Source organism: Lithobates pipiens, unplaced genomic scaffold, assembly GCF_037356315.1.
Source record: "Lithobates pipiens isolate NorthernLeopardFrog02 unplaced genomic scaffold, aLitPip1_a1.2 Scaffold_16, whole genome shotgun sequence".
Lineage (NCBI taxonomy): Eukaryota > Metazoa > Chordata > Amphibia > Anura > Ranidae > Lithobates > Lithobates pipiens.
This window is the reverse complement of record NW_027507748.1, coordinates 477,215,033-477,239,478: the sequence shown is the minus strand read 5'-3', so window position 1 is coordinate 477,239,478 and position 24,446 is coordinate 477,215,033. Positions and strand designations below refer to the sequence as shown.

Here is a 24,446-nt window from a genome sequence, read left to right as displayed (position 1 = left end):
CTGCACAAGTGCTGGCAGCATCCATGAGTGGCACACATCATCATCTGGTATTTAGCAGCACCAATCCAGAAAAGGAAAAACATGATTTTAAATCCAGACTAAACACTCTTCTGTGTCCCCGGTGTTGTGAAGAGTGACTGTGGTACCTGTCAGTGCTGAGGTGGTACAGGAAGAGGCAGCTGACTGCACAGAACTTACTGTGGTTAAAAGTGAGAGAATTATCCAGGCTGCTGAGCTGCTGCAATCTGGCATGCATCATCCCTGTCCTGTTACGGGAAACAGGTAATGTCTGAGACTTTCGGTCATGAACTATGGGTCCCAACCCCTCCTGGTTCCTGTAAGATGGGTGGAAATGGGACAGAGGCACCAATTAGATGTGTCCCCACTGCAGAGAGGTGGGGGCAGTTAGTAAAGCAGAGAAAGTATAAACACATCATCTAATACAAAACTGGGTCTTTAACCACAGCACAAAATGTCATAGAATCTGTAAAAGCAACATGCTACAAAAACGCATTGAAAGGCAATGACTGGGCTAATGTAAACATATTTTTAAGTTCATCTAAGACACTATAACTAAGAAAGTTTTATATAACAACTACATGTAGTATGCAGATGGGGAAATGTGTCGTTTTTGATGTAGTCAGATATGTAGTCGGAGCAGGAGGATTAATAAGCAATGCCATACACAAAAAAACATGCAATAGAGGAAAGACATCAAGGCAACTTTACAATCTTACCCAGGCAGGAAGGGAGAAGAGCCATACACTTTGTTATACTTGCCAGCAATTAAGTGAGGGAAAACAGAAAGAGTGAGCAGTGTTAGCAATTGGTTTAGGCTGGCTTCCTAAAGTGTACCACCACCAGAGCTGAAGAGTGAGGACCAGTGCAGGACACACATACACACAATTGTGAACCTTATTATGTATGTTATCATGTGAGGTAACCTGAACATGCATCCATCACCACTTAACATGCTTATAGTCTAGATCAGTAACATATTATACTGAAGTAACTTTGGCTTGTCAGAGTACACAGTAGACTGGTATTAACATCATGCCCTTATGTGTAGATGAAAATTATAGATACTGGCTACTGTAGGGTGGTTGACTGTGGACATCTAATCTTCTACAATATATTTTACTTTATAAATCAAATACTGGGAGAAGATGAAAAGTACAATAAATCAATTTGTTAACTTTTTTAAAGACCAGAATTAATTACTGAATGACAAAAGCCACAACTTGCTGAGGTAAAGACCTGCATTAACTTAAGATGTCATGTATCTACAAAATATCAAATTTTCAAGTTTGCCTAGAGGCAGATCAGAGCCATTAAAAAAATGAATAATTCAGGACATGTATTATTCTTCCCACACTGTCAGATACTCCTGGGAGACGGCTGAATCCCACACTAGCAAGCCGATGGTACTTGAACTAATGCAGGTCTGTACACCCAGAGGATGTGGTCTAGGTCAGTAGGTACTTCAACAGGTTAGCAAAACACAAAACAAAATGGCTGCACCTTGTGTGTTTGGAGAGAACGTACATGTAATTAGTACTAATCTATATAAACAATTGCTATTTGGAAGGACAAATAGTACAAGTAAATTAACCTTTAGCTCTGTTATACAGATTCCTTTCTGTTGCCCCAAGCATTTGCTGGACCATAAATTGTGTAATGTTCATACCATGTTATTCTGGAAATAGCAGTATAGATAATATTATGGTAAAGAGTATTATCTTTTATAGCACTGATCCATAAACAATCAATATTTGAGGAGGCAAGCAGATTCCAGGCTAAATTTGTTTGTTTTTTATCTTAAAAAAAATATATATCAGTGCCTCTGTTGTGTTATTATTTGCCATGATTATATAGATGAAGACAGCTATCACTACTACACATAATTACTATTTTCTGTGATTGTAAAGCTATACTTTAATAAATCCACACCCTACAGCTATTTAGTGTATGCAATTTATTAAGTGTGCTCATTTGGGCAAAGAATACAGTAAGAGCGGTATACAATTATATCATGTAGAGAACATGGGCAATCATTGTATATGTGACAAATACTACTACACAAAATAAAATTATAGTCAGGCTGGCATAAATATATGAATTTTATACACCCAATACCACAATATATGAATCGGGAGCCATAATCTGTCCCACTCTAGCTCTGGATGAACAATCAGATTTCTATCAAATTTGGTAATGCCAAGCAGAGCAAGGCAACAGGTTCACTTATATGTGCGTCTACATTCACTTTTCCTACACAGTATTAGTGAAAAGAATCACAAGATGCATCCAGGTATAGGGAGCAGGCTAGCAATTCCTCTTTCTAGTGCTAGGCAAATGGCTGCTTGGGCACCAAGTACTGTCACATGAAAGTGGGAAGGAGAACTTAAAACATACAGGGCTTTCTTCTTATGCTTCCAGTGACAGAAAAAAAACGAAATTAAGGCATTAAGTGAACCTATTGCTTTGCCCTGCATGAGGAAAGCACATAACCATTTAGCTTAGTACCAGAGATCATCTACAATGAATTAAATGTAAATGGCTTTGCTTGACCAAAAACAAGCAAAGAATGCCCATAATTATGTTAATTCAAACTTAAATGTACTCCTGTTTTGAAATATCAGAAGGTCGGCTTAAAGTCATACTATACCTGGCAATGTATCGCTTGCCCATATACTGGAACTGATGCAGACACACTCTAAAAGTAGAGAGAGAGAGGTGAAAAAATGTTCAAGGAAAACATTAAGAAAACTGATCAATAAAGCTTAACGGTCAAATATTATTGGTTTATGGTAGGCAGTTTTAACAAAACCTACATATATAACACATTATGGATGTTACATAATCCATGAATCCCTAAACACAAAATTATTAAGGACTTCTTGGTGTGTTTAGGATATAATGTGTAAATAAATAAAAAAATTCTATAAAAGTACTTACTCTGAGATTATGAAAAAATCCATCAGTTCTGATGTTGTGGCTTTGTTCCAATAGGTAAACAGTGCATCTGATAGGTAAAAGGGCTGAATTAGCAAGTCACACTTTATAGTTTATAGTTAAAATAAATTTGGTTTCACGTATATAAAAAAAATAGAGACAGTACATTGAAAAAAGTGCCAACAATTAAGAAAGGTTATAAAGTATTGAGCTATTCATATTCCCCCTGCCCATGCCCCTCCTCCATGACTTTTCCATCCAAATCAACAATGCAACCATCAGCCCCTCCCCTCATGCCAGGGTACTAGGTGTAATCCTAGGTTCTGACTTGTCATTTTAGCCTCAAGTCCAATCGTTGTCAAAAGTTTGACAGAGAGAATTCACCTCCGTAACATTAATAAAATTTGCCCCTTTTTAACAAATTAAACCACCAAGCTCCTCATTCACTCCCTTGTCATCTCTCGCCTTGACTATTGCAACTCCCTTATCCTTGGCCTGCCTCTTCATAGGCTATCCCCTCTTCAGTCTATCCCGAATACTGCTGCCAGCCTTATCCACCTTGCCAACCCTCTCCTCCAATCCCTACACTGGCTCCCAATCACCCAGCGAATTAATATCAAAATACTAACCACAACATACAAAGCCATTCACAACTCTGCCCCGAGCTACGCCACCAATCTTGTCCCCAAATATTACCCAAACAGTCCTCTCCACGCTTCTCAAGATCTCCTACTCTCAAGCTCTCTAGTCTCCTCCTCTCATGCTCGTCTCCAGGATTTCTCCAGAGCCTCTCTCATCCTCTGGAACTCGCTACCTCCACCTGTCCCTCTATCCCCTACTCTTGCTACCTTCAAGCGATTCCTGAAAACGCACCTCTTCGGGGAAGCCTAGAACGTCTCCAACTAAAATTTTACCACTTCCATTAGTTCATTCACCACAATTACAACCTCAGAAGAGCCCTCTAAATCTTCTTGTATTATAACTGTATTGTCTCCCTTTTATATTGTAAAGCACTGCGTAAACTGTTGGCGCTATATAAATCCTGTATAATAATAATAAATAATAAAGTGCTTGGGGGAAACATCTACGCGTTACATTATACTCTAAATTTAAAGACGAATTCCAGGTATGGATATTTTATACATTGTTACAGTCGTGCTCAAAAGTTTGCATACACTGGCAGAAATTGTGAAACTTTGGCATTAATATTGAAAAAATGACTCATCAAGCTGTCTTTTATTTAGCCCAGGTTCACACTGAGCTGCGGGAATGAAGCCATGCGAGTTCAGCTGAACTTGCACGATTTCACTCCTGCATGCCAGTCCCGATTTCAGAGACATCTGTGCAGGTTTCTGCACAGATGTCAATGTATATTGCAGCCCGAAATCACAAAAAGTAGTACAGAAACTACTTTTTGAAATTGGTGCAGCGCTGCACCGTCCTAATTGGCACTGATCTTACATATCAAATTGCATGGCAAAATGCTCCAGTGTGAACCAGGGCTTAACAACTTCCAGTCCGGCCTATAGCAGAATGTCGGCCGGGCAGCGGTTCAGTTATCCTGACTGGGTGTCATATGATGTCCAGCAGGATAACAAGGTGGCACAAAGTGCGGCGATCAGTGGTGCAGTGTTTCAGTCTGACATACTGCTAAACCGATCTTGGTAAAGAGCCTCTGATGTTTATAAGCGCAGCGTGGCCCCCCCACGGATGCCTGTCCAGGACCAACAGGGATGCCGCCAGACCACCAGGGATGCCCACAAAAGGTATGCCACCCTGAACCACCAGGGAGATGGCAATCAGTGCCTATCAGCAATGCCTGCCAGCACCATCAGCGATGCCCATCAGTGCCACCTTATCAGTGCCCATCAGTGAAGGAGAAAATGTAATTATTTACAAAATTTTAAAACAAACAAGAGAAAAAAGTTTTTTTCTCAAAATTTTCAAAACGCAAATTGCAGCAAAATTGCGTGTGCAAATACGCAAATCAGAAAGCAACATAGAAACAGATCGAAAGCAAACTGCATAGCTGTGAACCAAGCCTTATGTTGGCCATACACATCGATTTTCAGATGAAAATATTCATACGAATAATGTTTGTAAATTCCCTGAACGAAAAAATTGGCTTGAAAATTTCACTTGCTTTTAACATTCAGTTTTCAATGAATGAAATTTCTAAACAAAAACCATATACATGGTCTGAAAAATCCTTTCAGCAAGAAGTTTTCTATTTTGCTTCAAAATTTCCTGTCATTGTGGTCGAAAACGAACATCGATTTAACCCCACTAATGATTAGAAAAGCAAAAAAAAGTTCTGAAAATTAATTTTTGTTTTCAAGACATTGTTTTTGTATGGCCAGCATATTTAAAAGCAGGCGCAGGGAGCTTTTAACAAAGCCACCCGCTTGTGACAAGGGAGTCTGTCATACATAATATATTACAGTTCTGTCTGAAAATCCACAAAACAGTCTTTAATTTTTTTTCTGGGGCTGAATTTGAACTCCAATTCTGACAATATTTACCAGATTCAACTTTTAATAGTATATGCAGTATATCTGTTCTGTCTGTTATTCTCAGTGGATTAGAAGATTTTGCTCCCTACCCATATTTATTTACATTTACCACTGCATATAGATATTTGGAAAATAACCTTAAAAAATGCAAGTTATTTTTAATCAAAACTAGTTTTAGAGATATAAAATGGTCTAAAGCATATTTTTTTTCCAGCATATGTGATCATATATTTAATGCTATTCCTGAAACTGTGTCCTCTTTTTCAAAGATTCATGTGCATTCATATACTGTATAGTTTATCTACAAAACATATATGCCCAATGAACCACCTAAAAAAAACTGTAGAAACTCCATTATAATTTGTTTCAATAGTGTGCAATTAGTGTCACCATTGCAAGATTTCTGGGGACAGATCAAAATATGGGATTTCTTTTCCTTTCACTTTCAATGATAATGATAAACAGGACAAATAGAGAGGGTCAATCCCCATAATTGGGGCACAGACTGCAATAGAAACTGAAAAGTGTTCTAGTCCCTCTCCACTCTATCCAGAACTATTAAAAAAAATTGCCTTTAGTTATACTTTAGGGGCAAGGAGCAGCTGTACAAAAACAACAAACATAACCCCCGGGTCACACCAATGCAACTTGTCATGCGATTTGAAAGTTTTAAATCACATGACAAGTTGCACCCTAGGTCCCCATTGGAAGCAGTCAAAACAGAGTCAGAGTTGCACCAATTTTAAGTAGCTACTGCACTCATTTTTGAAAGTTCAGGTGCGACTTGCATAGACATCTGTGCCTGAAGTCACAGATGTCTTAAGTCAGGGGTTGACAAATTTGCTTGGAATCTAGGAGCCAGCTTAAAAAGTTAGGAGCCAGGTCCGTGACGGCGATCTGGACCTGTCCCTGGCCTGACATGGAGACGAGTGAGGGGAAGATAGCAGCGCCGTCGCCACCCCCCCCCCCCCCGCCCCCAAGTCATTGCCCATAGCTCTTAGAGGGACATTTTTTTTTTTTTCAAATGACAATTTTTTTTTCAATTGCATTTTAGTGTAAATATGAGATCCGAGGTCTCTCTGACCCCAGATCTTATATTTAAGAGGACCTGTCATGCTTTTTCTATTACAAGGGATTTTTACATTCCTTGTAATAAGAATAAAAGTGACACAACATTTTTTTTAAAAGAACAGTGGAAAAAAAAAAAAAAGTTAAAATAAGCAGAAAAAATAATAATTTTTAAACGCGCCCTGTCCTGCCCGCATATAAAATCGGTGTTCGAACCACACATAGGAGGTAGCGCCGTGATCGGTAGAGCGAGAGCAATAATTCTAGCCCCAGACCTCCTCTGTAACTCAAAACGTGCAACCTGTAGAATTTTTTTAAACGTCGCCTATGGAGATTTTAAAGGGTAAAAGTTTGTCGCCATTCCATGAGCGGGTGCAATTTTGAAGCGTGACATGTTGGGTATCAATTTACTCGGCGTAACATTATCTTTCACAATATAAAAAATAATTGGGCTAACTTTACTGTTGTCTTATTTTTTTATTAACTAAATTATTTTTTCCCAACAAAAGTGCGCTTGTAAGTCCGCTGCACAAATACGGTGTGACAGACAGTATTGCAACAACCACCATTTTATTCTCTAGGGTGTTAGAATAAAAAATATATATAATGTTTAGGGGGTTCTAAATAAAGGGAAGAAGAGGCAGGTAATATAAAAAACAGTCATTAGCATTGCTGGTTTGTCATACCAACGGCGACCACAAGAGGGCGCCAGATTCCATTAGGAATCATAGGACCGCAGAAGGCCTCAAAGCCGCGGCCTAAATTTTCGGCCGCCGGCGGAACGGCCCGACGCGATCACGCTGGGGGGGTCCACAGAGACAGGATACCCCCAGCTGTGCTGCCCCAGGCGCGAGGTCGCTATTTCTAGTCACCAATGCGACCTGGCGCCCGGGTTTTGTCGAGCCCTGTCTTAAGTAGCACCTGAATTAGCGCTCCATTTCCAGTACATCCTTCCTGAGGAGTGGTGCCCAGAACTGGACAGCATACCCCAGGTGTGGCCGGACGAGAGTCTTGTAGAGTGGGAGAATTATCGCTTTATCTCTGGAATTGATCCCCTTTTTAAATGCATGCCAATATTCTGTTTGCTTTGTTAGCAGCAGCTTGCATGCCATTGCCGAGGCTATCTACTAGGACCCCCAGGTCCTTTTCCATACTAGATTGTATAGTATGTAGTATAGATTGCATTCATATTTTTGCCACTCAAATGCATTATTTTACTACATTAAATCTCATTTGCCATGTAGTTGCCCACCCCATTAAATTGTTCAGATCTTTTTGCAAGGTTTCCACATCCTGCAGAGAAGTTATTGCCTTGCTTAGCTTAATATCATCCGCAAATAGAGAGATTGCATTATTTACCCCATCCTCCAGGTCGTTTATGAACAAAATAAATAGGATTGGTCCCAGCAAAGAACCCTAGGGAACCCCGCTACCCACCTCTGACCATTTATCACCAACCTCTGAACTCGCCTTTGTAGCCAGTTTTCAATCCATGATACTGTTCTAGTTACTACAATCTCGTATATAGTCCCTTATTCCCTTCAAGAGCTTACATACTATTTACGTTAGGCTAACTGATCTGTAATTCCCAGGGATGTCTTTTGGGCCCTTTTTAAATATTGGTGCTACATTGGCTTTTCTCCAATCACCTGGTACCATTCCAGTCAGTAAAAATTAGGAGCAATGGTCTGTTAATTACTTGACTGAGTTCCCCAAGTACCCTTGAATGCAAGCAATCTGGTCCAGGTGATTAATGTTAAGTTTTCCAAGTCTAATTTTAATTCTGTCCTCTGTTAACCATAGAGGTGCTTCCTATAATGTGTCATAAGGATAAACACTTCAGTTTTGGTTACTGAAGCCCCCCCCCCCCCAATTCCCTTGTGAAGACCGAGAAGAATAAATTTCAGTACCTTTGCCATCTCCCCATCCTTTGTAACCAGATGTCCTTCCTCATTCTTTATTGGGCCAATATGGTCTGGCCTCCCTTTTTTACTGTTTACATACTTAAAGAATTTCTTTGGATTTTTGTTGCTCTCCTTCGATACGTGTCTTTACACTATTGTTTGCAATCACGGCCTAATGTTAGTTTTTTTTTTAAATGGGTTTGGCCGATTTGTCATATAGTGTATGGCCAGCATAAGAGTAATTTTAAGTAGTACTATCACCATATTGCAGCCTACCACTACAGATCACACAGCAATGTACAATGTACTGCTAAAACACATTTTAAGGAAGGAGCTGTAAACTGCAGCCTTGTTTCCCAGAAAACTACAACGGAGAGCAGATGGCAATATCTATCCATTATAAATAAGCTCCTGCCAACTAATGTCTATCCTTCTAAACGATATGCAATAAATACTGCAGATTACATTTTTAACAGCAATAGCATTGCAAAATGACAAAGACAAAACTTTTTTTTATCTTTTGGAAGTAGAAGAGTTAAAACCTATGTTTGGATATTTTTGCTGTCTGTGTCGCTGCTGATGAGCTTGACTGTCACAATTGGTTGTGGTAACCATTGTCTCCATTACAGAAATTGATGGGAATGCCACATTTTTCGGTTGTCATAAAACAGCAGGTTAGAGGAAGTCTTTCAATGGGTAAGCCTGTTCTAGTGACAAATGTTTAAGAGGAAATATTCCCTTGTTTTAACATGGTCTTCTCTTACCTCCTGTTAAGTTTCTAGTGAAAGGTACTGCACATAAAAAATATTTCTGGTCTGGATGGGATTCCTCACCTCAGCCCCGAGGGGAGATGATCCCTGTCCCCCGTCCTCTCTTGGACACAGGTTGGGCATCACCATTGGGCTGCATTGTAAGTTATAGACTTTTTTGAGAGATGGTTCTCAGTTTAAAGAGTATTCTATATTTATAGATATTTTATTGATTTAATTTCAGAACATTTTACTCCTGATGATTGGTGTGAGCCATGAAACGTGCTTCGAGAATACATCAAACTGATGCCCAGACAAGTTTGGCTCACTAAGAGCAATTGCTTATGTTTATTCAATTATAAATGGATGAGCTTTTTATGAAATTGTACTGCTAATCATGATGTATTTTATTTTGTATAATAACTGTATATTCATACAAGTGAACTATTATTTATAGTATATTGTGTCCTTTACTAAAGACTGACATGTTTTAAATTGATTTGTAATCAATAAATAATTCAATGAGCAATATGAACAAGGTACTAATTCAGTGACATGGCCTCATACAAAGTCCCATTCCTTCCTCCTTTTTTGTCGTACTGAAATTAAAGGCCAAGTTCACCTCTCCCCCCCCCCCCCCCCCAATGCTGCTCCCCTATGTACCAATATAGCATTAACGTACCCCTTTTGCAAAAATAAAACAGCTTTCCATTAATTATACACATACTTACCTCTCTATCGTCATAGCGGTTTAAACACACTGCTCGATTACTTCTGCCTTACTTCCTAGTCAGACTTTAGGTCATGATACAGGAAGGAGTTGACCAGCTGAGGTTAGATGATGCAGGGTGTGTGCTAATGAGATCAGCTGGTTAACTCCTTCCTGTGTCATGGCCTAAAGTCTGAGCAGGAAGTAAGGCAGAAGTAATAGAGCACAGTGTGTTTAACCACTAGCCGATTAACAGCTGCAGTTATACTTCGGCAGGTTGGCATGGCTGCGCAAATTGCCATAGCTATACGTCTCTCCTATAAGACAAAATAGCAGGCGCATGCACCTGCCGCATGTCACCAGAGCCGATGCGTGTGCACAGTGTGTGCAATGTCCACTGGTCACCCACGATCGCTCATGACAGAACAAGAAAGGGGATGTGTGTGTGTAAACACACACATCCCAGTTCTCTCAGGGGAGAGCAGACAGATCACATGTTCCTACTAAGTAGGAACACTGATCGATCTCTTCCCCTAGTTAGTCCCTTCCCCTCTACAGTTAGAACACACCTAGGCAAATAAATGTGGTAACTGTAAGCGCAATACAAAAGATGCATACAATAATTGGACAATTATAGCTGACTATTAAGTCCATGGTACTCAAACTAGCAGTCCAACGGTTAAAATGTTATCTGGCAATTCAGGGGTTTAAAACAAAGTATAATGGCTGATCACAAAGACGGCTGCTGTCCTCAGAGACTACAGAGTGTACAATTACACTTACAGGACAACAAAGATAAAAAGGCAAATTTTTTATTCAGTGGTCCATGGAGATTTGCTCAATTCCCAATCCAGGTGACGCTGCAGAGATGTGGGGCTGCAGATGGATGATTATCGGCAGAGAGTACTTCCTGTGGCCATCAGGAAGACGCTGGGGCCGGCGTGGAACACTTTCAGGGGAGGGCTTCCAACAAGGAGACAAGCTGATGCTGGATGGGCGGATAGGCTACGCGCTCAGAGCAGCTGCCTCTGGAATTATTCCTTGCCAGCCCCAGCGTCTTCCTGATGGCCACAGGAAGTACACTCTGCGGATAATCATCCATCTGCAGCCCCACATCTCTGCAGCGTCACCCTGATTGAGAATTGATGAAATCTCCATGGACCACTGAATAACAGATGAGCCTTTTTATGTTTGTTGTCCTGTAAGTGTAATCATACGTTGTGTCATTAAAAACATACATTTTAATACTGCACTCAGGTAGCGCTTCCCTTTTTACCCTTCTCTAGAAAACTCCTAGGGAACACATTTATACAGCAATCAGTGGCTATTTTTAGCTCTGATCGTTGTATAAATGTCACTGGCCCCAAAATAATGACAAAAGTGTCCGATCTGTTCGCTGCAATGTTACAGTCCTGATAAAAATTGCAGATCACCATCATTACTAGTAAAAAAAAATTATAAAATTGACAAAGCCATCCCTTATTTTGTAGACGCTATAACTTTTGCGGAAACCAATCAATATACACATATTACGATTTTTTTTTTACCAAAAATATGTAGAAGAATATATATCAGGCTAAACTGATGAAGTAATTTGTTTGCAAAAGTACAAAATATTGTGTTTTTTTCAAAAGAGTCGCATTTTTGGGTTTATAGTGCAAAAAATAAAAACCGCCGAGGTGATCAAATACCACCAAAAGAAAGATCTATTTGTGGGGTAAAAGGGACATACATTGTGTTTGGGTATAGCATTGCACGACCCCGCAATTGTGAGTTAAAGCAACTCAGTTCCGTATCACAAAAAATGGCCTGGTCAGGAAGGGGGCAAAATCATTCCGGGGCTGAAGTGGTTAAAAAGCTATGCGAGGTACACAGAGAGTGAGGCAAGTCTGTGTAGCATTAATGGAAAGCTGTTTTATTTTTTTTAAAACTAAGTACATTAAAGCTATAGGTACACAGTAGAGCTAGAATTTAGAAAAAAAAAAAAAAAAAAAAAAGATGAACTTAGCCTTTAAAGGAAAATCTCCCCAATGGACCACAGATCATGCAAATCTGACTGAGGTCTTTACCATTCCATTTATTCCATAAGAACCTAATAAAGGATTGGCTTTACATACACGTCAACGAAACACTACTCCATTTTTGAATGCCAAGCTCAGTGCACAAGAACCTCAAGAGAAGCTCTATAAACGAACCTAGAGAATATGTTAGCCATTTAACCACTTTCAGACCGGACCATTTTGCTGGTAAATGACCAGAGGTCTTTTTACACTTTGGCACTGCGCTGCTTTAACTGGTAATTGCGCGGTCATGCAATGTTGTACCCAAACAAAATTTGCGTCCTTTTCTTCCCACAAATAGAGCTTTCTTTTGATGGTATTTGATTGCCTCTGCGATTTTTATTTTTTGCGATATAAACGTAAAAAGACCGCAAATTTTGAAAAAAAATGATATTTTCTACTTTTTGTTATTAGAAAAATCCAATAAACTCAATTTTAGTCATACATTTAGGCCAAAATGTATTCAGCCACATGTCTTTGGTAAAAAAAAAGTCAATAATTGTATATTTATTGGTTTGCGCAAAAGTTGTCACATCTACAAACTAAGGTACGTTTTCTGCAATTTACGCAGCTTTTAGTTTACGACTGCCTATCTCATTTCTTGAGGTGCTAAAATGGCAGGGCAGTACAAAACCCCCCCAAATGACCCCATTTTGGAAAGTAGACCCCCTAAGGAAATTGATAAGAGGCATGTTGAGCCCATTGAATATTTTATTTTTTTGCCTCAAGCGATTGAATAATGACAAAAAAAAAAATTTTTTTTTTTTTTTACACAAAGTTGTCACTAAATGATATATTGCTCACACATGCTATGGGCGTATGTGAAATAACACCCCAAAATAAATTCTGCTGCTTCTCCTGAGTACGGGGATACCACATATGTGGGACTTTTTGGGAGCCTAGCCGCGTACGGGGCCCCGAAAACCAAGCACCGCCTTCAGGCTTTCTAAGGGCGTAAATTTTTGAGTTCACTTCTCACTACCTATTACAGTTTTGAAGGCCATAAAATGCCAAGATGGCACAAAACCCCCACAAATGACCCCATTTTAGAAAGTAGACACCCCAAGCTATTTGCTGAGAGGCATGTTGAGTTCATGGAATATTTTATATTTTGCCACAAGTTGCGGGAAAATTACAAACTTTTTTTTTTTTTTTTTTTTTTCACAAAGTTGTCACTAAATGATATATTGCTCACACATGCCATGGGCATATGTGAAATGACACCCCAAAATAAATTCTGCTGCTTCTCCTGAGTACGGGGATACCACATATGTGGGACTTTTTGGGAGCCTAGCCGCGTACGGGGCCCCGAAAACCAAGCACCGCCTTCAGGCTTTCTAAGGGCGTACATTTTTGAGTTCACTTCTCACTACCTATTACAGTTTTGAAGGCCATAAAATGCCAAGATGGCACAAAACCCCCACAAATGACCCCATTTTAGAAAGTAGACACCCCAAGCTATTTGCTGAGAGGCATGTTGAGTCCATGGAATATTTTATATTTTGCCACAAGTTGCGGGAAAATTACAAACTTTTTTTTTTTTTTTTTTTTTTCACAAAGTTGTCACTAAATGATATATTGCTCACGCATGCCATGGGCATATGTGAAATGACACCCCAAAATAAATTCTGCTGCTTCTCCTGAGTACGGGGATACCACATATGTGGGACTTTTTGGGAGCCTAGCCGCGTACGGGGCCCCGAAAACCAAGCACCGCCTTCAGGCTTTCTAAGGGCGTTACAGTTTTGAAGGCCATAAAATGCCAAGATGGCACAAACCCCCCCCAAATGACCCCATTTTGGAAAGTAGACACCCCTAAATTTAGGGGTACACTAGTGAGACTAGGTAATAAATGGCGGGTGCCCTGAAACTATAAAAAAATAACTAACCAACCAGCGTCACCTGTAACAGTTATATGGTGATCACTGGTGAAAGGGTTAACTAGGGGGCAATCAGGGGGCTTTATGCGGTAGTATATGGGGGTCCCTGGCGCTATAAAAAGCTGCGGCGAACCTAAATACCTACCTGCCTAACTAGCGTCACCTGTGACACTAATACAGCGATCAGAAAAACGATCGCTTATTAGGCTGGGTTCACACTGGAGCGATGCGGGAACGCCACGAATGCGCGGCGGGTTCCCGCATCGCATGCCTCCCGGCGGCAGTTCACACTGCCCTATGCGAACTGCTGGGAGTGTCAGTGAAATGTTACTGACACCCCCAGATCAGTTCGCATATCGCAGTGCGATCTGCAAACTCGGATCGCATGGTGTGAACACCCATGCGATCCGATTCTGCTGCGGGCCAAAAAAAGGGTCCCGTGCGAATTTGCGGCGGGTGTGGCGGGTGCGGCGAATGGCTGAACTCGAATCGCACAGAGATCGGATGTGATTTGCACTGCAGTGCGGTGCGAATCACATCCGTTCTCATAAACCGCTGCAATGTGAACCCAGCCTTAGTGACACTGGCGACGGGGGGTGATCACGGGGTTAAACCTTTATTGGGGGGGTTAGGGGGGTACCTTAGAACTAAAGGGGGCTAACCCTAACTGCCCTAACAGTTATTAGTCACAAATGACACCCGCCGGGTGATCAGGGGGTTAAACCTTTATTAGGTAATAAATGGCGGGTGCCCTGAAACTATAAAAAATAACTAACCAACCAGCGTCACCTGTAACAGTTATATGGTGATCACTGGTGAAAGGGTTAACTAGGGGGCAATCAGGGGGCTTTATGCGGTAGTATATGGGGGTCCCCGGCGCTATAAAAAGCTGCGGCGAACCTAAATACCTACCTGCCTAACTAGCGTCACCTGTGACACTAATACGGCGATCAGAAAAATGATCGCTTATTAGGCTGGGTTCACACTGGAGCGATGCGGAAACGCCGCAAATCCGCGGCGGGTTCCCGCATCGCATGCCTCCCGGCGGCAGTTCACACTGCCCTATGCGAACTGCTGGGAGTGTCAGTGAAATGTTACTGACACCCCCAGATCAGTTCGCATATCGCAGTGCGATCTGCAAACTCGGATCGCATGGTGTGAACACCCATGCGATCCGATTCTGCTGCGAACCAAAAAAAGGGTCCCGTGCGAATTTGCGGTGGGTGCGGCGGGTGTGGCGGGTGCGGCGGGTGCGGCGAATGGCTGAACTCGAATCGCACAGAGATCGGATGTGATTTGCACTGCAGTGCGGTGCGAATCACATTCGTTCTCATAAACCGCTGCAATGTGAACCCAGCCTTAGTGACACTGGCGACGGGGGGTGATCACGGGGTTAAACCTTTATTGGGGGGGTTAGGGGGGTACATTAGAACTAAAGGGGGCTAACCCTAACTGCCCTAACAGTTATTACAGTCACAAATGACACCAATGCAAAAAAAAAAAAAAAAAAAAAAAAAAATGACATTGGTGTCACTGTGACTGGGGGGCAGGGGTAATTGGGGGGGTGATCGGGGGGTAAAGGGGGGGTGTGAGTGTGCCTGGCATGTTCTACTGTGTGTGTAGAGTGTTGGTGCAACTCACCGATCCGCTCTCCTCCGTGTCGGAACGAAAAATACCGACACGGAGGAGAGAATACATCACTTCCTCTCCTGTGTTTACATTACAGGAGAGGAAGTGATGTCACGGGGGATTCCTATTCGTCGGGAGCGATCGCGAGGGGGTGGCCATGAACGAATGGCCGTCCCCTCGTCCGGGATCGCTCCCGCACGAATACCGACCGCCGCAGGCACCGGGCGGGGGCCCGATCGGGCCCCCGACCCGCGGGAGGCAAGGGACGTACATGTACGCCAATATGCCTGCCCGTGCCATGCTATCGACGTACATCGTCGTGCGGCGGTCGGCAACTGGTTAAATAAGCTTAATGGAGTATTAAACTCAAAACTAAAAATATAATATATTGCAGCTTACCAGTCATTAGATGTAGTGGCTGCATTCCTTTTGTAATATTATCCTTTTTTTTCCACATGGTTATCTGGCCAGTAACACACCTCCTGTAATAAAATGCCCCCACTCTGGATGAATGAGCACATGGGGCACCACAACTGCACGCGAGTGTGTTCTGTTAAACAACAGACTCACTGGCTGGATAATCAGGTGAAAATAAAAGAAAGTTTCAAAAAAAACCACAACAATAACAACTAATACAGCCATCACATCTAAGAATTGGTAAGCTGCAATATAATAACCGTTTGCTTTAGGGTTTAATACTGCTTGAATAGCAAAAATTCATTTCTGTAACTGAAAATAAAAACACTTCTGCAACTCTAGTTATATTGTTTACATCATTTATTCACACAGGTAGTGGAAGAGGATATATATTGGTACTTACCATCTGACATGCTTTTCAGAATATGTAGGAAGCACAAGAGCAAACTCTTAATTTCAGCTTGTTCTAGTTTATCACAGCGCACTAACTGGTTTCCCATAGAGCCAACATGCTGGTTCTAAAATTAAAAAAAAATCAAACTTACAAACATTTTCCCAGCATTTATGTGAATAAAAAAAAATTGTACACAAGAGGGCAGCACTGCAAACAGATACACAAAAGGAGACAGCTCATTCAAGAGCCATAAAGCTATGCATAGGAAAATTCAGTTTCAAGCTTTGAAAAGGAAAAGTGCAAATCCCCCAGGTGGGCAAACTTAAGTAGACAATGCATTAATTTCTACAAAAAAAAAAAAAAAATGCTGTAAATTGTTTTTCTATAGGCGCACTGGCTACCTAGCTTCTGGAATGAAATTAACTTACCTGCACTTGGGTACAAAATTTGAACTTGAGCATAAAACTTATCCACAAAATCTTCCCCATTTGTCTAGTATAAGTTACGCAGTGAAAGATCATTTTGTAGTCACATATGGCCATACATGGTATTTAAAAACCCTAAAACTTCTAATATTGCTCTAAGGCTAAGCAATTGTTCCAAAAAGAATAGTTTAGTGAAGCACTGCACACACCACAAACCAAGATCAGTCACCCATTGAACTATTTAAGCATCAGATAGCACCTTGCTATGGCTCAACTGGAAACCATTTTTATTTATAAACAGGTCCAATCTGATGCAAATTACTGGGACACCTTAAAAGGCTACATCCATCAAAAACAAATATTTAATTTTTGAGTTAATGACAGGTGGCTTCTTGATTGTGCACCATCCAGGTTACAATTTGATTTTAGATGCACTGACATCTATGTTGTGCGACTTCCTACCTGACTAGACAAAAATGAAATGGATTGTTTAGGTATGCCCTCACATTACACCGTTTAGGGTAAACTAGAGGATATTGATCTACAGAGATTTTATAATAAAACTAGTTGTAGTTGTGACCAGTTCTGGGAATCCAAAATCATCATTCCCGCACCAGAGTTTGCCCACCAGCAGCAGCCACTCTAGCAGTATCTCATTCATAATTCTAGACTCTGCACTGATCAGGAAAATGAGATCCCCTACTTGGTCAGCATTATGGAGACAGCTGGTGACTCTTGTCTGAGGGGCTCCATTTTGAAGTCCATAAGAGATAGAAAAAAAAAAACCTGGTTGATTCATCAGCTTCCCTCAAAAACTGAAAAATAAGTTTTAGCTGGACTTAACCTTTAACACACAACATAACCCAATACTGTTCAAGTGACAGAGAAAGAAATAATACTTCTTGTATTTGGGTAGAAACATGCACAAAGCTCTCTGACAGCACAGGCACTGTCAGCATAGAGAAATCCACAGTAAAACGGTTTCTCTTAGTGGCCTGTGTGCAGTCCTCTTGCTCTCCATTACATCGCACAAAGACATGTGCAGAGTGCCTCCGGATGAGCCTGTCCTTCTGCACAATGAAGGCATGTAAAAAAAAGGTTGAGATAGAAAGGTTACAAAACCTGTGATAATGTAAAGCGCAGATTTACATTAAGTATAATGCATTACACTCTGAACATTTCAGGCAGACACTAACGGCCCCTGAGAACGGCACACTTCATATGATTGTTCAAAGATTGCCACCATACATTCACATGGATGAATGGATGGTTTGAACAATCATATCTATACCATCAATTAGATATTGTGTACTTTTTTCAGAGTATATAGCCACAACCCTAATCGCTATAAGGGCACAGGATGCTACTATGTTTTAGTGCAAACGGATTTTAATTTATGTTATCTGTGCATTAATAAAGATTGTGCAATTTTATAACTTGGTGGGGTGCCTAAAGTCCACAGACTGCATTCCAATGACTTTTTTTCATTGTTTATTTAAAAATGCAGATTCCGACAGAAGCTTCCAAAAATAAGGAATTTCTTGCTCTCAATGCTTCAAAAGCATTTGATAGCATAGAATGGGAAAATATCTGGGCAGTTCTTTAGAAGATCAGTTTTGGTAAAATCTTTTGTTGCTGGATCCGTTTGCTGTATGCTAGACCCTTAGCTTACGTTCAATCAAATGGCCTTCTTTATCCTACTTTTTCTTTAGAGCGAGGGACTAGACAGGGTGTCCTCCTGTAGACCCCCGAGACAGGATTGTATTGAGGCACAGATCTGGGGAAGGGTACAGAAAAATGTCTGCAGCATTGAAGGTCCCAATGAGCACAGTGGCCTGCATCATCCGTTAATGGAACAAGTGTGGAACCACCAGGACTCTTCCTAGAGTGGGCCACTCGACCAAACTGAGCTATCGGAGGAGAAGGGCCTTAGTCAGAGAGGTGACCAAGAAGCTGATGGTCACTCTGACAGAGAGCATATTTCTGTGGAGAGAGGAGAACCTCCAGCAAAACCACCATCTCTGAAGCACTCCACCCAATCAGGCCTGTATGGTGGAGTGGCCAAATGGAAGCTACCACTCAGTAAAAAGTACATGACAGCCCACCTGCAGTTTGCTAAAAGGCACCTGAAGGACTCTCAGACCATAAGAAACAAAATTCTCTGGTGTGATGAAACAAAGGTTGAATTCTTTGGCCTGACTGGCAAGCATCATGTCTGGAGAAAACCAGGTACCGTTCATCACCTGGCCAATACCATCCCTACAGTGAAACATGGGGGTGGAAGCATCATGCTGCTGGGATGTTTTTCAGTGACAGGAATTGGTCAACTAGTCAGGATCTAGGGAAAGATGAGTGCAGCAATGTACATCCTTGATGAAAACCTGCTCCAGTGTGCTCTGGACCTCAGACTGGGGCGAAGGTTCATCTTCCAGCAGGACAACGACCCTAAGCACACAGCCAAGATAACAAAGGAGTGGCTACGGGACAACTCTGAATGTCCTTTAGTGGCCCAGCCAGAGCCCAGACTTGAACCTGATTGAACATCTCTGGAAAAATAGATGTGCACCGATGCTCCCCATCCAACCTGATGGAGCTTGAGAGGTCCTGCAAAGAAGAATGGGAGAAACTGCCCAAAAATAGGTGTGCCAAGCTTGTAGCATCATACTCAAAAAGACTTAAGGCTGTAATTGACGCCAAAGGTGCTTCAACAAATTATTTAGCAAAGGCTGTGAATACTTATGTACGGTACGTGTGATTTGTGCAAAGATTTCAAACAAACTTCTTTCATACTGTCATTATGGGGTATTTGTCGAATTTTGGAGGAAAATAATAAATTTAATCAATTTTGGAAAAAGGCTGTAAAATAACAAAATGTGGAAAAAGTGAAGCGGTGTGAATACTTTCCGGATGCACGGTTTATTACAATCGCTTGGGTTGGGTTGTCACTGTATTGGTAATTAAATTTCCTTTTTTGTTTTCTCTTGTACCTGGGTTGGTTGCACTAAAGCGGTTATAGATTAAATTTAGGGGCTCTTCCTTTTTCTTTTTTTTTCTGGTTCAGTGTGCATGTTTCTGTTATGTTTAAATGTGTATGAAAAATGACATAACATGTTTCTTGAAAAAAATAAAATTGGATTAAAAAAAATTTATTACTTCAGTTTGCTGTATATATATGTATATAATACACATACGAATGTGACGACAAGTGAGGTAGTCGTATAAACATTATAGAAATGTTGCCAACAATCCTACAGAGGTAATTAAGAATAAAAAAGATAGAATGAAAAGTAAAAGAAATGCAATAGTAACAAGAGTGATGCTTATTATACAGACATGAGTATAGTTGCTAGTGACAAAAATAGATTGTTGCATATCGCTAGAAAGGAACACTCAATATTAAAGATATACCTTATCTAAAGAACTGCTCTTGTCGCTATTCCTTTCTGGAAGACTGTTCCCTGAATCGGTGCTGATGAGAGACCCTCGGGAGTCTGCATTCCTCACGCTGTTTATATTAGGCGTAGATGAGGTATGCGGGGAAGCTGCAGAAGACAATTAAACTGACTTACACATTGTCAACTCTGGCATATTCAACAGGACACTAATTAAAAAAGGCATAATTAAGAGTGGCTGTTTATTTCTCAACTGGTCCTGCAGGACATTTTCCAGGTAATCAATAAGAAAAGACAAAACAGCTGTGGAAGGAAAGCAGTATTTCATGTCTTAATGATGCAGTAAGCAAGCCAGCATCATCAACACAAACATGCCCCGCTGCCAAATACCACTGTATCATCCCATGGTGCTCATGCTGTTTTAAGGCGTGGACCCAATGTACAAAGAAGTGCAGCAAGGAACTTTAATGTGTACATTTAAAGCTTACACTGAGCTTAGTAAAAGTCTCTTAGTAAGAGGTTTAAAGGAGTTGTAAAGGCAGAAGTTTTTTTTTTTTTTTTTTATTCTAATGCATTCTATGCATTAAAGTGGGAGTCCACCGGGACTCCGCGTTTTTTTTTTTTTTTTTAAAAGCCAGCAGCTACAAATACTGCAGCTGCTGACTTTTAAATAGTGACACTTACCTGTCCAGCGCGCCCGCGATGTCGGCACCCGAAGCCGATCGCTCGCTCGGCTGCCGGGTCCCGCCGCCATCTTGGGTATGGGAATCAGAAAATGGAGCCTTTCGGCTTCACTTCCCGGTTCCCTACTGCGCATGCGCGAGCCGCGCGGCGCAATCCGGACGGTCCCCGCTGCCTCTGGGAGCTGTGTGTTTCCCAGCAGGCAGCGGGGCACTTGCTGAAGGGGGCGGGCGCTTGCGGAACGGGGGCGTAACCTACGCTCGTTCCGCAGAGAGCTAGCCCGGAAGTGGGTGCAGTTACCTGGATTATCCAGGTAACTGCACCCCCCTCCCCCCTGAAAGGTGCCGATTGTGGCGCCGGAGGGGGGGGGGATTCCGATGAGCGGAGGTCCATTTTAGGGTGGACCTCCGCTTTAAGATAAAAAAACAAAAAACCTTTTGTGTGTAGCAGCACTCCCTTAATTACTTAGCTGAGGTTCCTCTCTCCAACAATGTCCACGAGTCTCTAAGCCATCCAGGACACTCCTCCTGATTGGCTGAGACACCACTCGCTCTCGTGGCTGTCAAGGTCAGTCAGCCAATCAGGGAAGAGAGGAGGCAGGGCCGGGGCTCCATGTCTGAATGGATGCACGGAGCTGTGACTCGGCTCAGGTGCCACCATAGAAAGCTGCTGGCTGTGGGGCACTCCAGAGAGAAGGCCCAGGAGCAGCAATGAGGGACTCGAGAAGAGGATATGGGCTCCTCTGTGCACAACTAACTGCACAGAGGAGGCAAGCATAACATGTTTTTTTTTTTAATAACAAAGAGAGACTTGCAATTAGGGATGAGCTCAGGCATGTTCACATGGACCACGTACTGAGCCGGCCAGGAAGTAGGCGCAGCGCTGCACTTATCACAGGCAGAGAAACACTGCTCCGATGTGCGACTGCAGAGATCGGGCAATGTCTCACTGCCTGTGATTAGCGATGTGCCGACTTCCTGGCTCACTCAACACATGGTCCATGAGAACGCGCCTGAGCTCATCCCTACTTGCAATCACTTTAAACTCACAAAATGGTTTATATATCACAGTAACTTGAAAAACAGGAAAACTGTCCAAGTGCAGTGCAGATGTTTTGAAAATGTAAAAATCTGTCATATTATGAAACCTGGACAGTATGGCCAGGTCATGCACCGCATTATAAGTGTCTGTCAGTTCAGTCAAAAAAATTGACTACATTGCCATCATCTTACCTCAAAATTTAACATGCATAATGCTTCTTTGGTTTTGGTAAAATCACTACAAATCACTGTTATAGCCTGATGCACTGGGGGAGCTTTAGGGGTCACAATGTCACATTTACCAGCCCCTTCCATTTTTGAACGACACAGTGGGGGTTATTTACGAAAGGCAAATCCACTTTGCACTGCAAGTGCACTTGGAAGTGCAGTCGCTCTAAATCTAAGGGGTAGAACTGAAAGGAGGGGAAGCTCTGCTGATTTTATCATCCAACCATGTGCAAGCTAAAATGCTGTTTTTTATTTTCCTTGCATGTCCCGCTTGGCTCTACAGCGACTTTACTTACAAGTGCACTTTGAGTGCAAAGTGGATTTTCCTTCAGTAAATAACCGCCAGTGAGTGTGTTCATCACTGTGTTCATTCATAACTAAATCATAATAAACTGAGTTTACTATGCATCTGTTTATGAATGGACAAGAAGGCTGTGTAAAGTAAGACCTCAGAGGTCTATTTAGACCCTCCATATTTCACCAAAGTCTTACCCCAAAAAAAATAAATAAAAAATAAATAAAAAAAGAAACTGTAGGGGAAAAAAAACAAAAAAAAAAAAAAATGTAAAAAAATAAAAACAAGGGCTCATTCACATGGGTTCTCTGGCCCACACAGCGAGAGTTGTTTTTTTTGCGGCTGGAGCTGCCTGTTAATCTATAGGGACACAGCAACTGTATGAACACAGCTGCATTTACTAAATTGACAGGTGTGGGTGAGTGGTACCAAATACATGCTGTCTATGTTTGGGGCCATACACATGCATCCACACGCCAGCCAAATTAGGACCTGCGGTTGTGTTTGTAAAGTTGTAACACAGGTTTGCCTGCACACAGCTCCAGCCACATAAAAAAACTAATCTGGTTCACACTGAAGCTACATCATCCATGTGAATGAGCACAAAGACCTCATTCACACACGCAGTTTTAATTTATTACCTCAATGCAATTTTAGCTTTTATAATTAGCACCATCCTGTGTGTGTGATATGTCACCATTACATTGTATTTCCCTGTATGTTGTTATCGTTCAGGTGCTTATCTAATAGTTTCTTGAAACTATCAATGTCCCCCGCTGAAACCACCGCCTATGGAAGGGAATTCCACATCCTTGCCACTCTTACAGTAAAAAACCCTCTACGTAGTTTACAGTATAACCAAATTTTAATGAGTGGACACAAGTCTTGTTAAATTCCCTTCTGCGAAAAAGTTTTATCCTTATTGTGGGATCAACGGTATGGTATTTGTATATTGAAATCATATCCCCTCAAGTGTCTCTCCTCCAGAGAGAATAAGTTCAGTACTCGCAACCTTTCCTCATAACTAATATCCTCCAGACCCTGTATTAGCTTTGTTGCCCTTCTTTGTACTCACTCCATTTACAGTACATCCTTCTTGAGGACTTGGTGACCAGAACTGGACAGAATACTCTAGGTGTGGCTGGACCAGAGTCTTGTAGAGTGGGAGAATTATTTTATCTCTGGAGTTGAGCCCCTTTTTAATGCATGCCAATATTCCGTTTGCCTTGTTAGCAGCAGCTTGGCATTGCACGCCATTGCTGTGCCTATCATCTACTAGGACTCTCAGGTATTTTTCCATCCTAGATTCCCCCAGAGGTTCTCCCCCCAGTGAGTAGATTGCATTCATATTTTTGCCAACCAAATGCATTATTTTAAATTTTTCTACATTAAACCACATTTGCCATGTAGTTTCCCACCTTAATAATTCGTTCAGATCTTTTTGCAAGGTTTTCACATCCTGCGGAGAAGTTATTGCCTTGCTTAGCTTAGAATTTCACCTGCAAATACACAGATAGAACTGCTTACCCCATCTTCCAGGTCGTTTATGAACAAATTAAATAGGATTGGTCCCAGCACAGAACCCTGGGGGATCCCACTATCCACCCCTGACCATTCCGAGTACTCCTCATTTATTACCACCCTCTGAAATTGCCCTTGTAGCCAGTTCTCAATCCATATACTCACCCTATGGTCCATGCCAATGGACCTTATTTTGTACAGCAAAACGTTTATGGGGAAATGTGTCAAATGCTTTTGCAAAATCCAGATACACCACATCTACGGCCCTTCCTTTATCTAGATGGCAACTCACCTCCCAATAGAAGGTTAATAGATTGGTTTGGCAAAAAGGATTATTCATGAATCCATGCTGACTACTGCTAATGATAGTCACTTAAGAGTATCTTGGCATGCAGTGAAAGTATCTTGGCGTGTGGTAGAAGCAGAATTGGGGCACACAAGCTTCAAACTATGCCTTTTCCCTGATGTATGAGTGGATTTTTGGATGCCCATTGCCTAATAACTGTCCTGGCAAACACAGGTCATTGGAGACAAACAACCATTACTAATTTCTTCGTGGAGGATTCCATCAACAACTTCACTACCC

The 24,446-nt window shown here is 41.6% G+C and overlaps 1 protein-coding gene across 14 annotated transcripts in view; it reads right to left on the bottom strand.

Annotated features, from left to right (window-relative positions):
- Window positions 1-24,446, bottom strand: part of DOCK9 (dedicator of cytokinesis 9) — a 446,969-nt gene that overhangs the window by 122,430 nt on the left and 300,093 nt on the right. For 6 of the 14 annotated variants that reach the window (XM_077482977.1, XM_077482982.1, XM_077482975.1 and 3 more), the window contains exons 34-38: window positions 20,112-20,245; window positions 16,288-16,402; window positions 2,959-3,025; window positions 2,669-2,716; window positions 199-335 (exon numbers count right to left, since the gene is read on the bottom strand). In XM_077482977.1, coding sequence (XP_077339103.1) covers window positions 199-335; window positions 2,669-2,716; window positions 2,959-3,025; window positions 16,288-16,402; window positions 20,112-20,245 — 501 coding nt within the window. The remainder of the gene's footprint in view (window positions 1-198; window positions 336-2,668; window positions 2,717-2,958; window positions 3,026-16,287; window positions 16,403-20,111; window positions 20,246-24,446) is intronic. The other 8 variants (XM_077482985.1, XM_077482980.1, XM_077482981.1 and 5 more) reach the window with 2 other exon arrangements.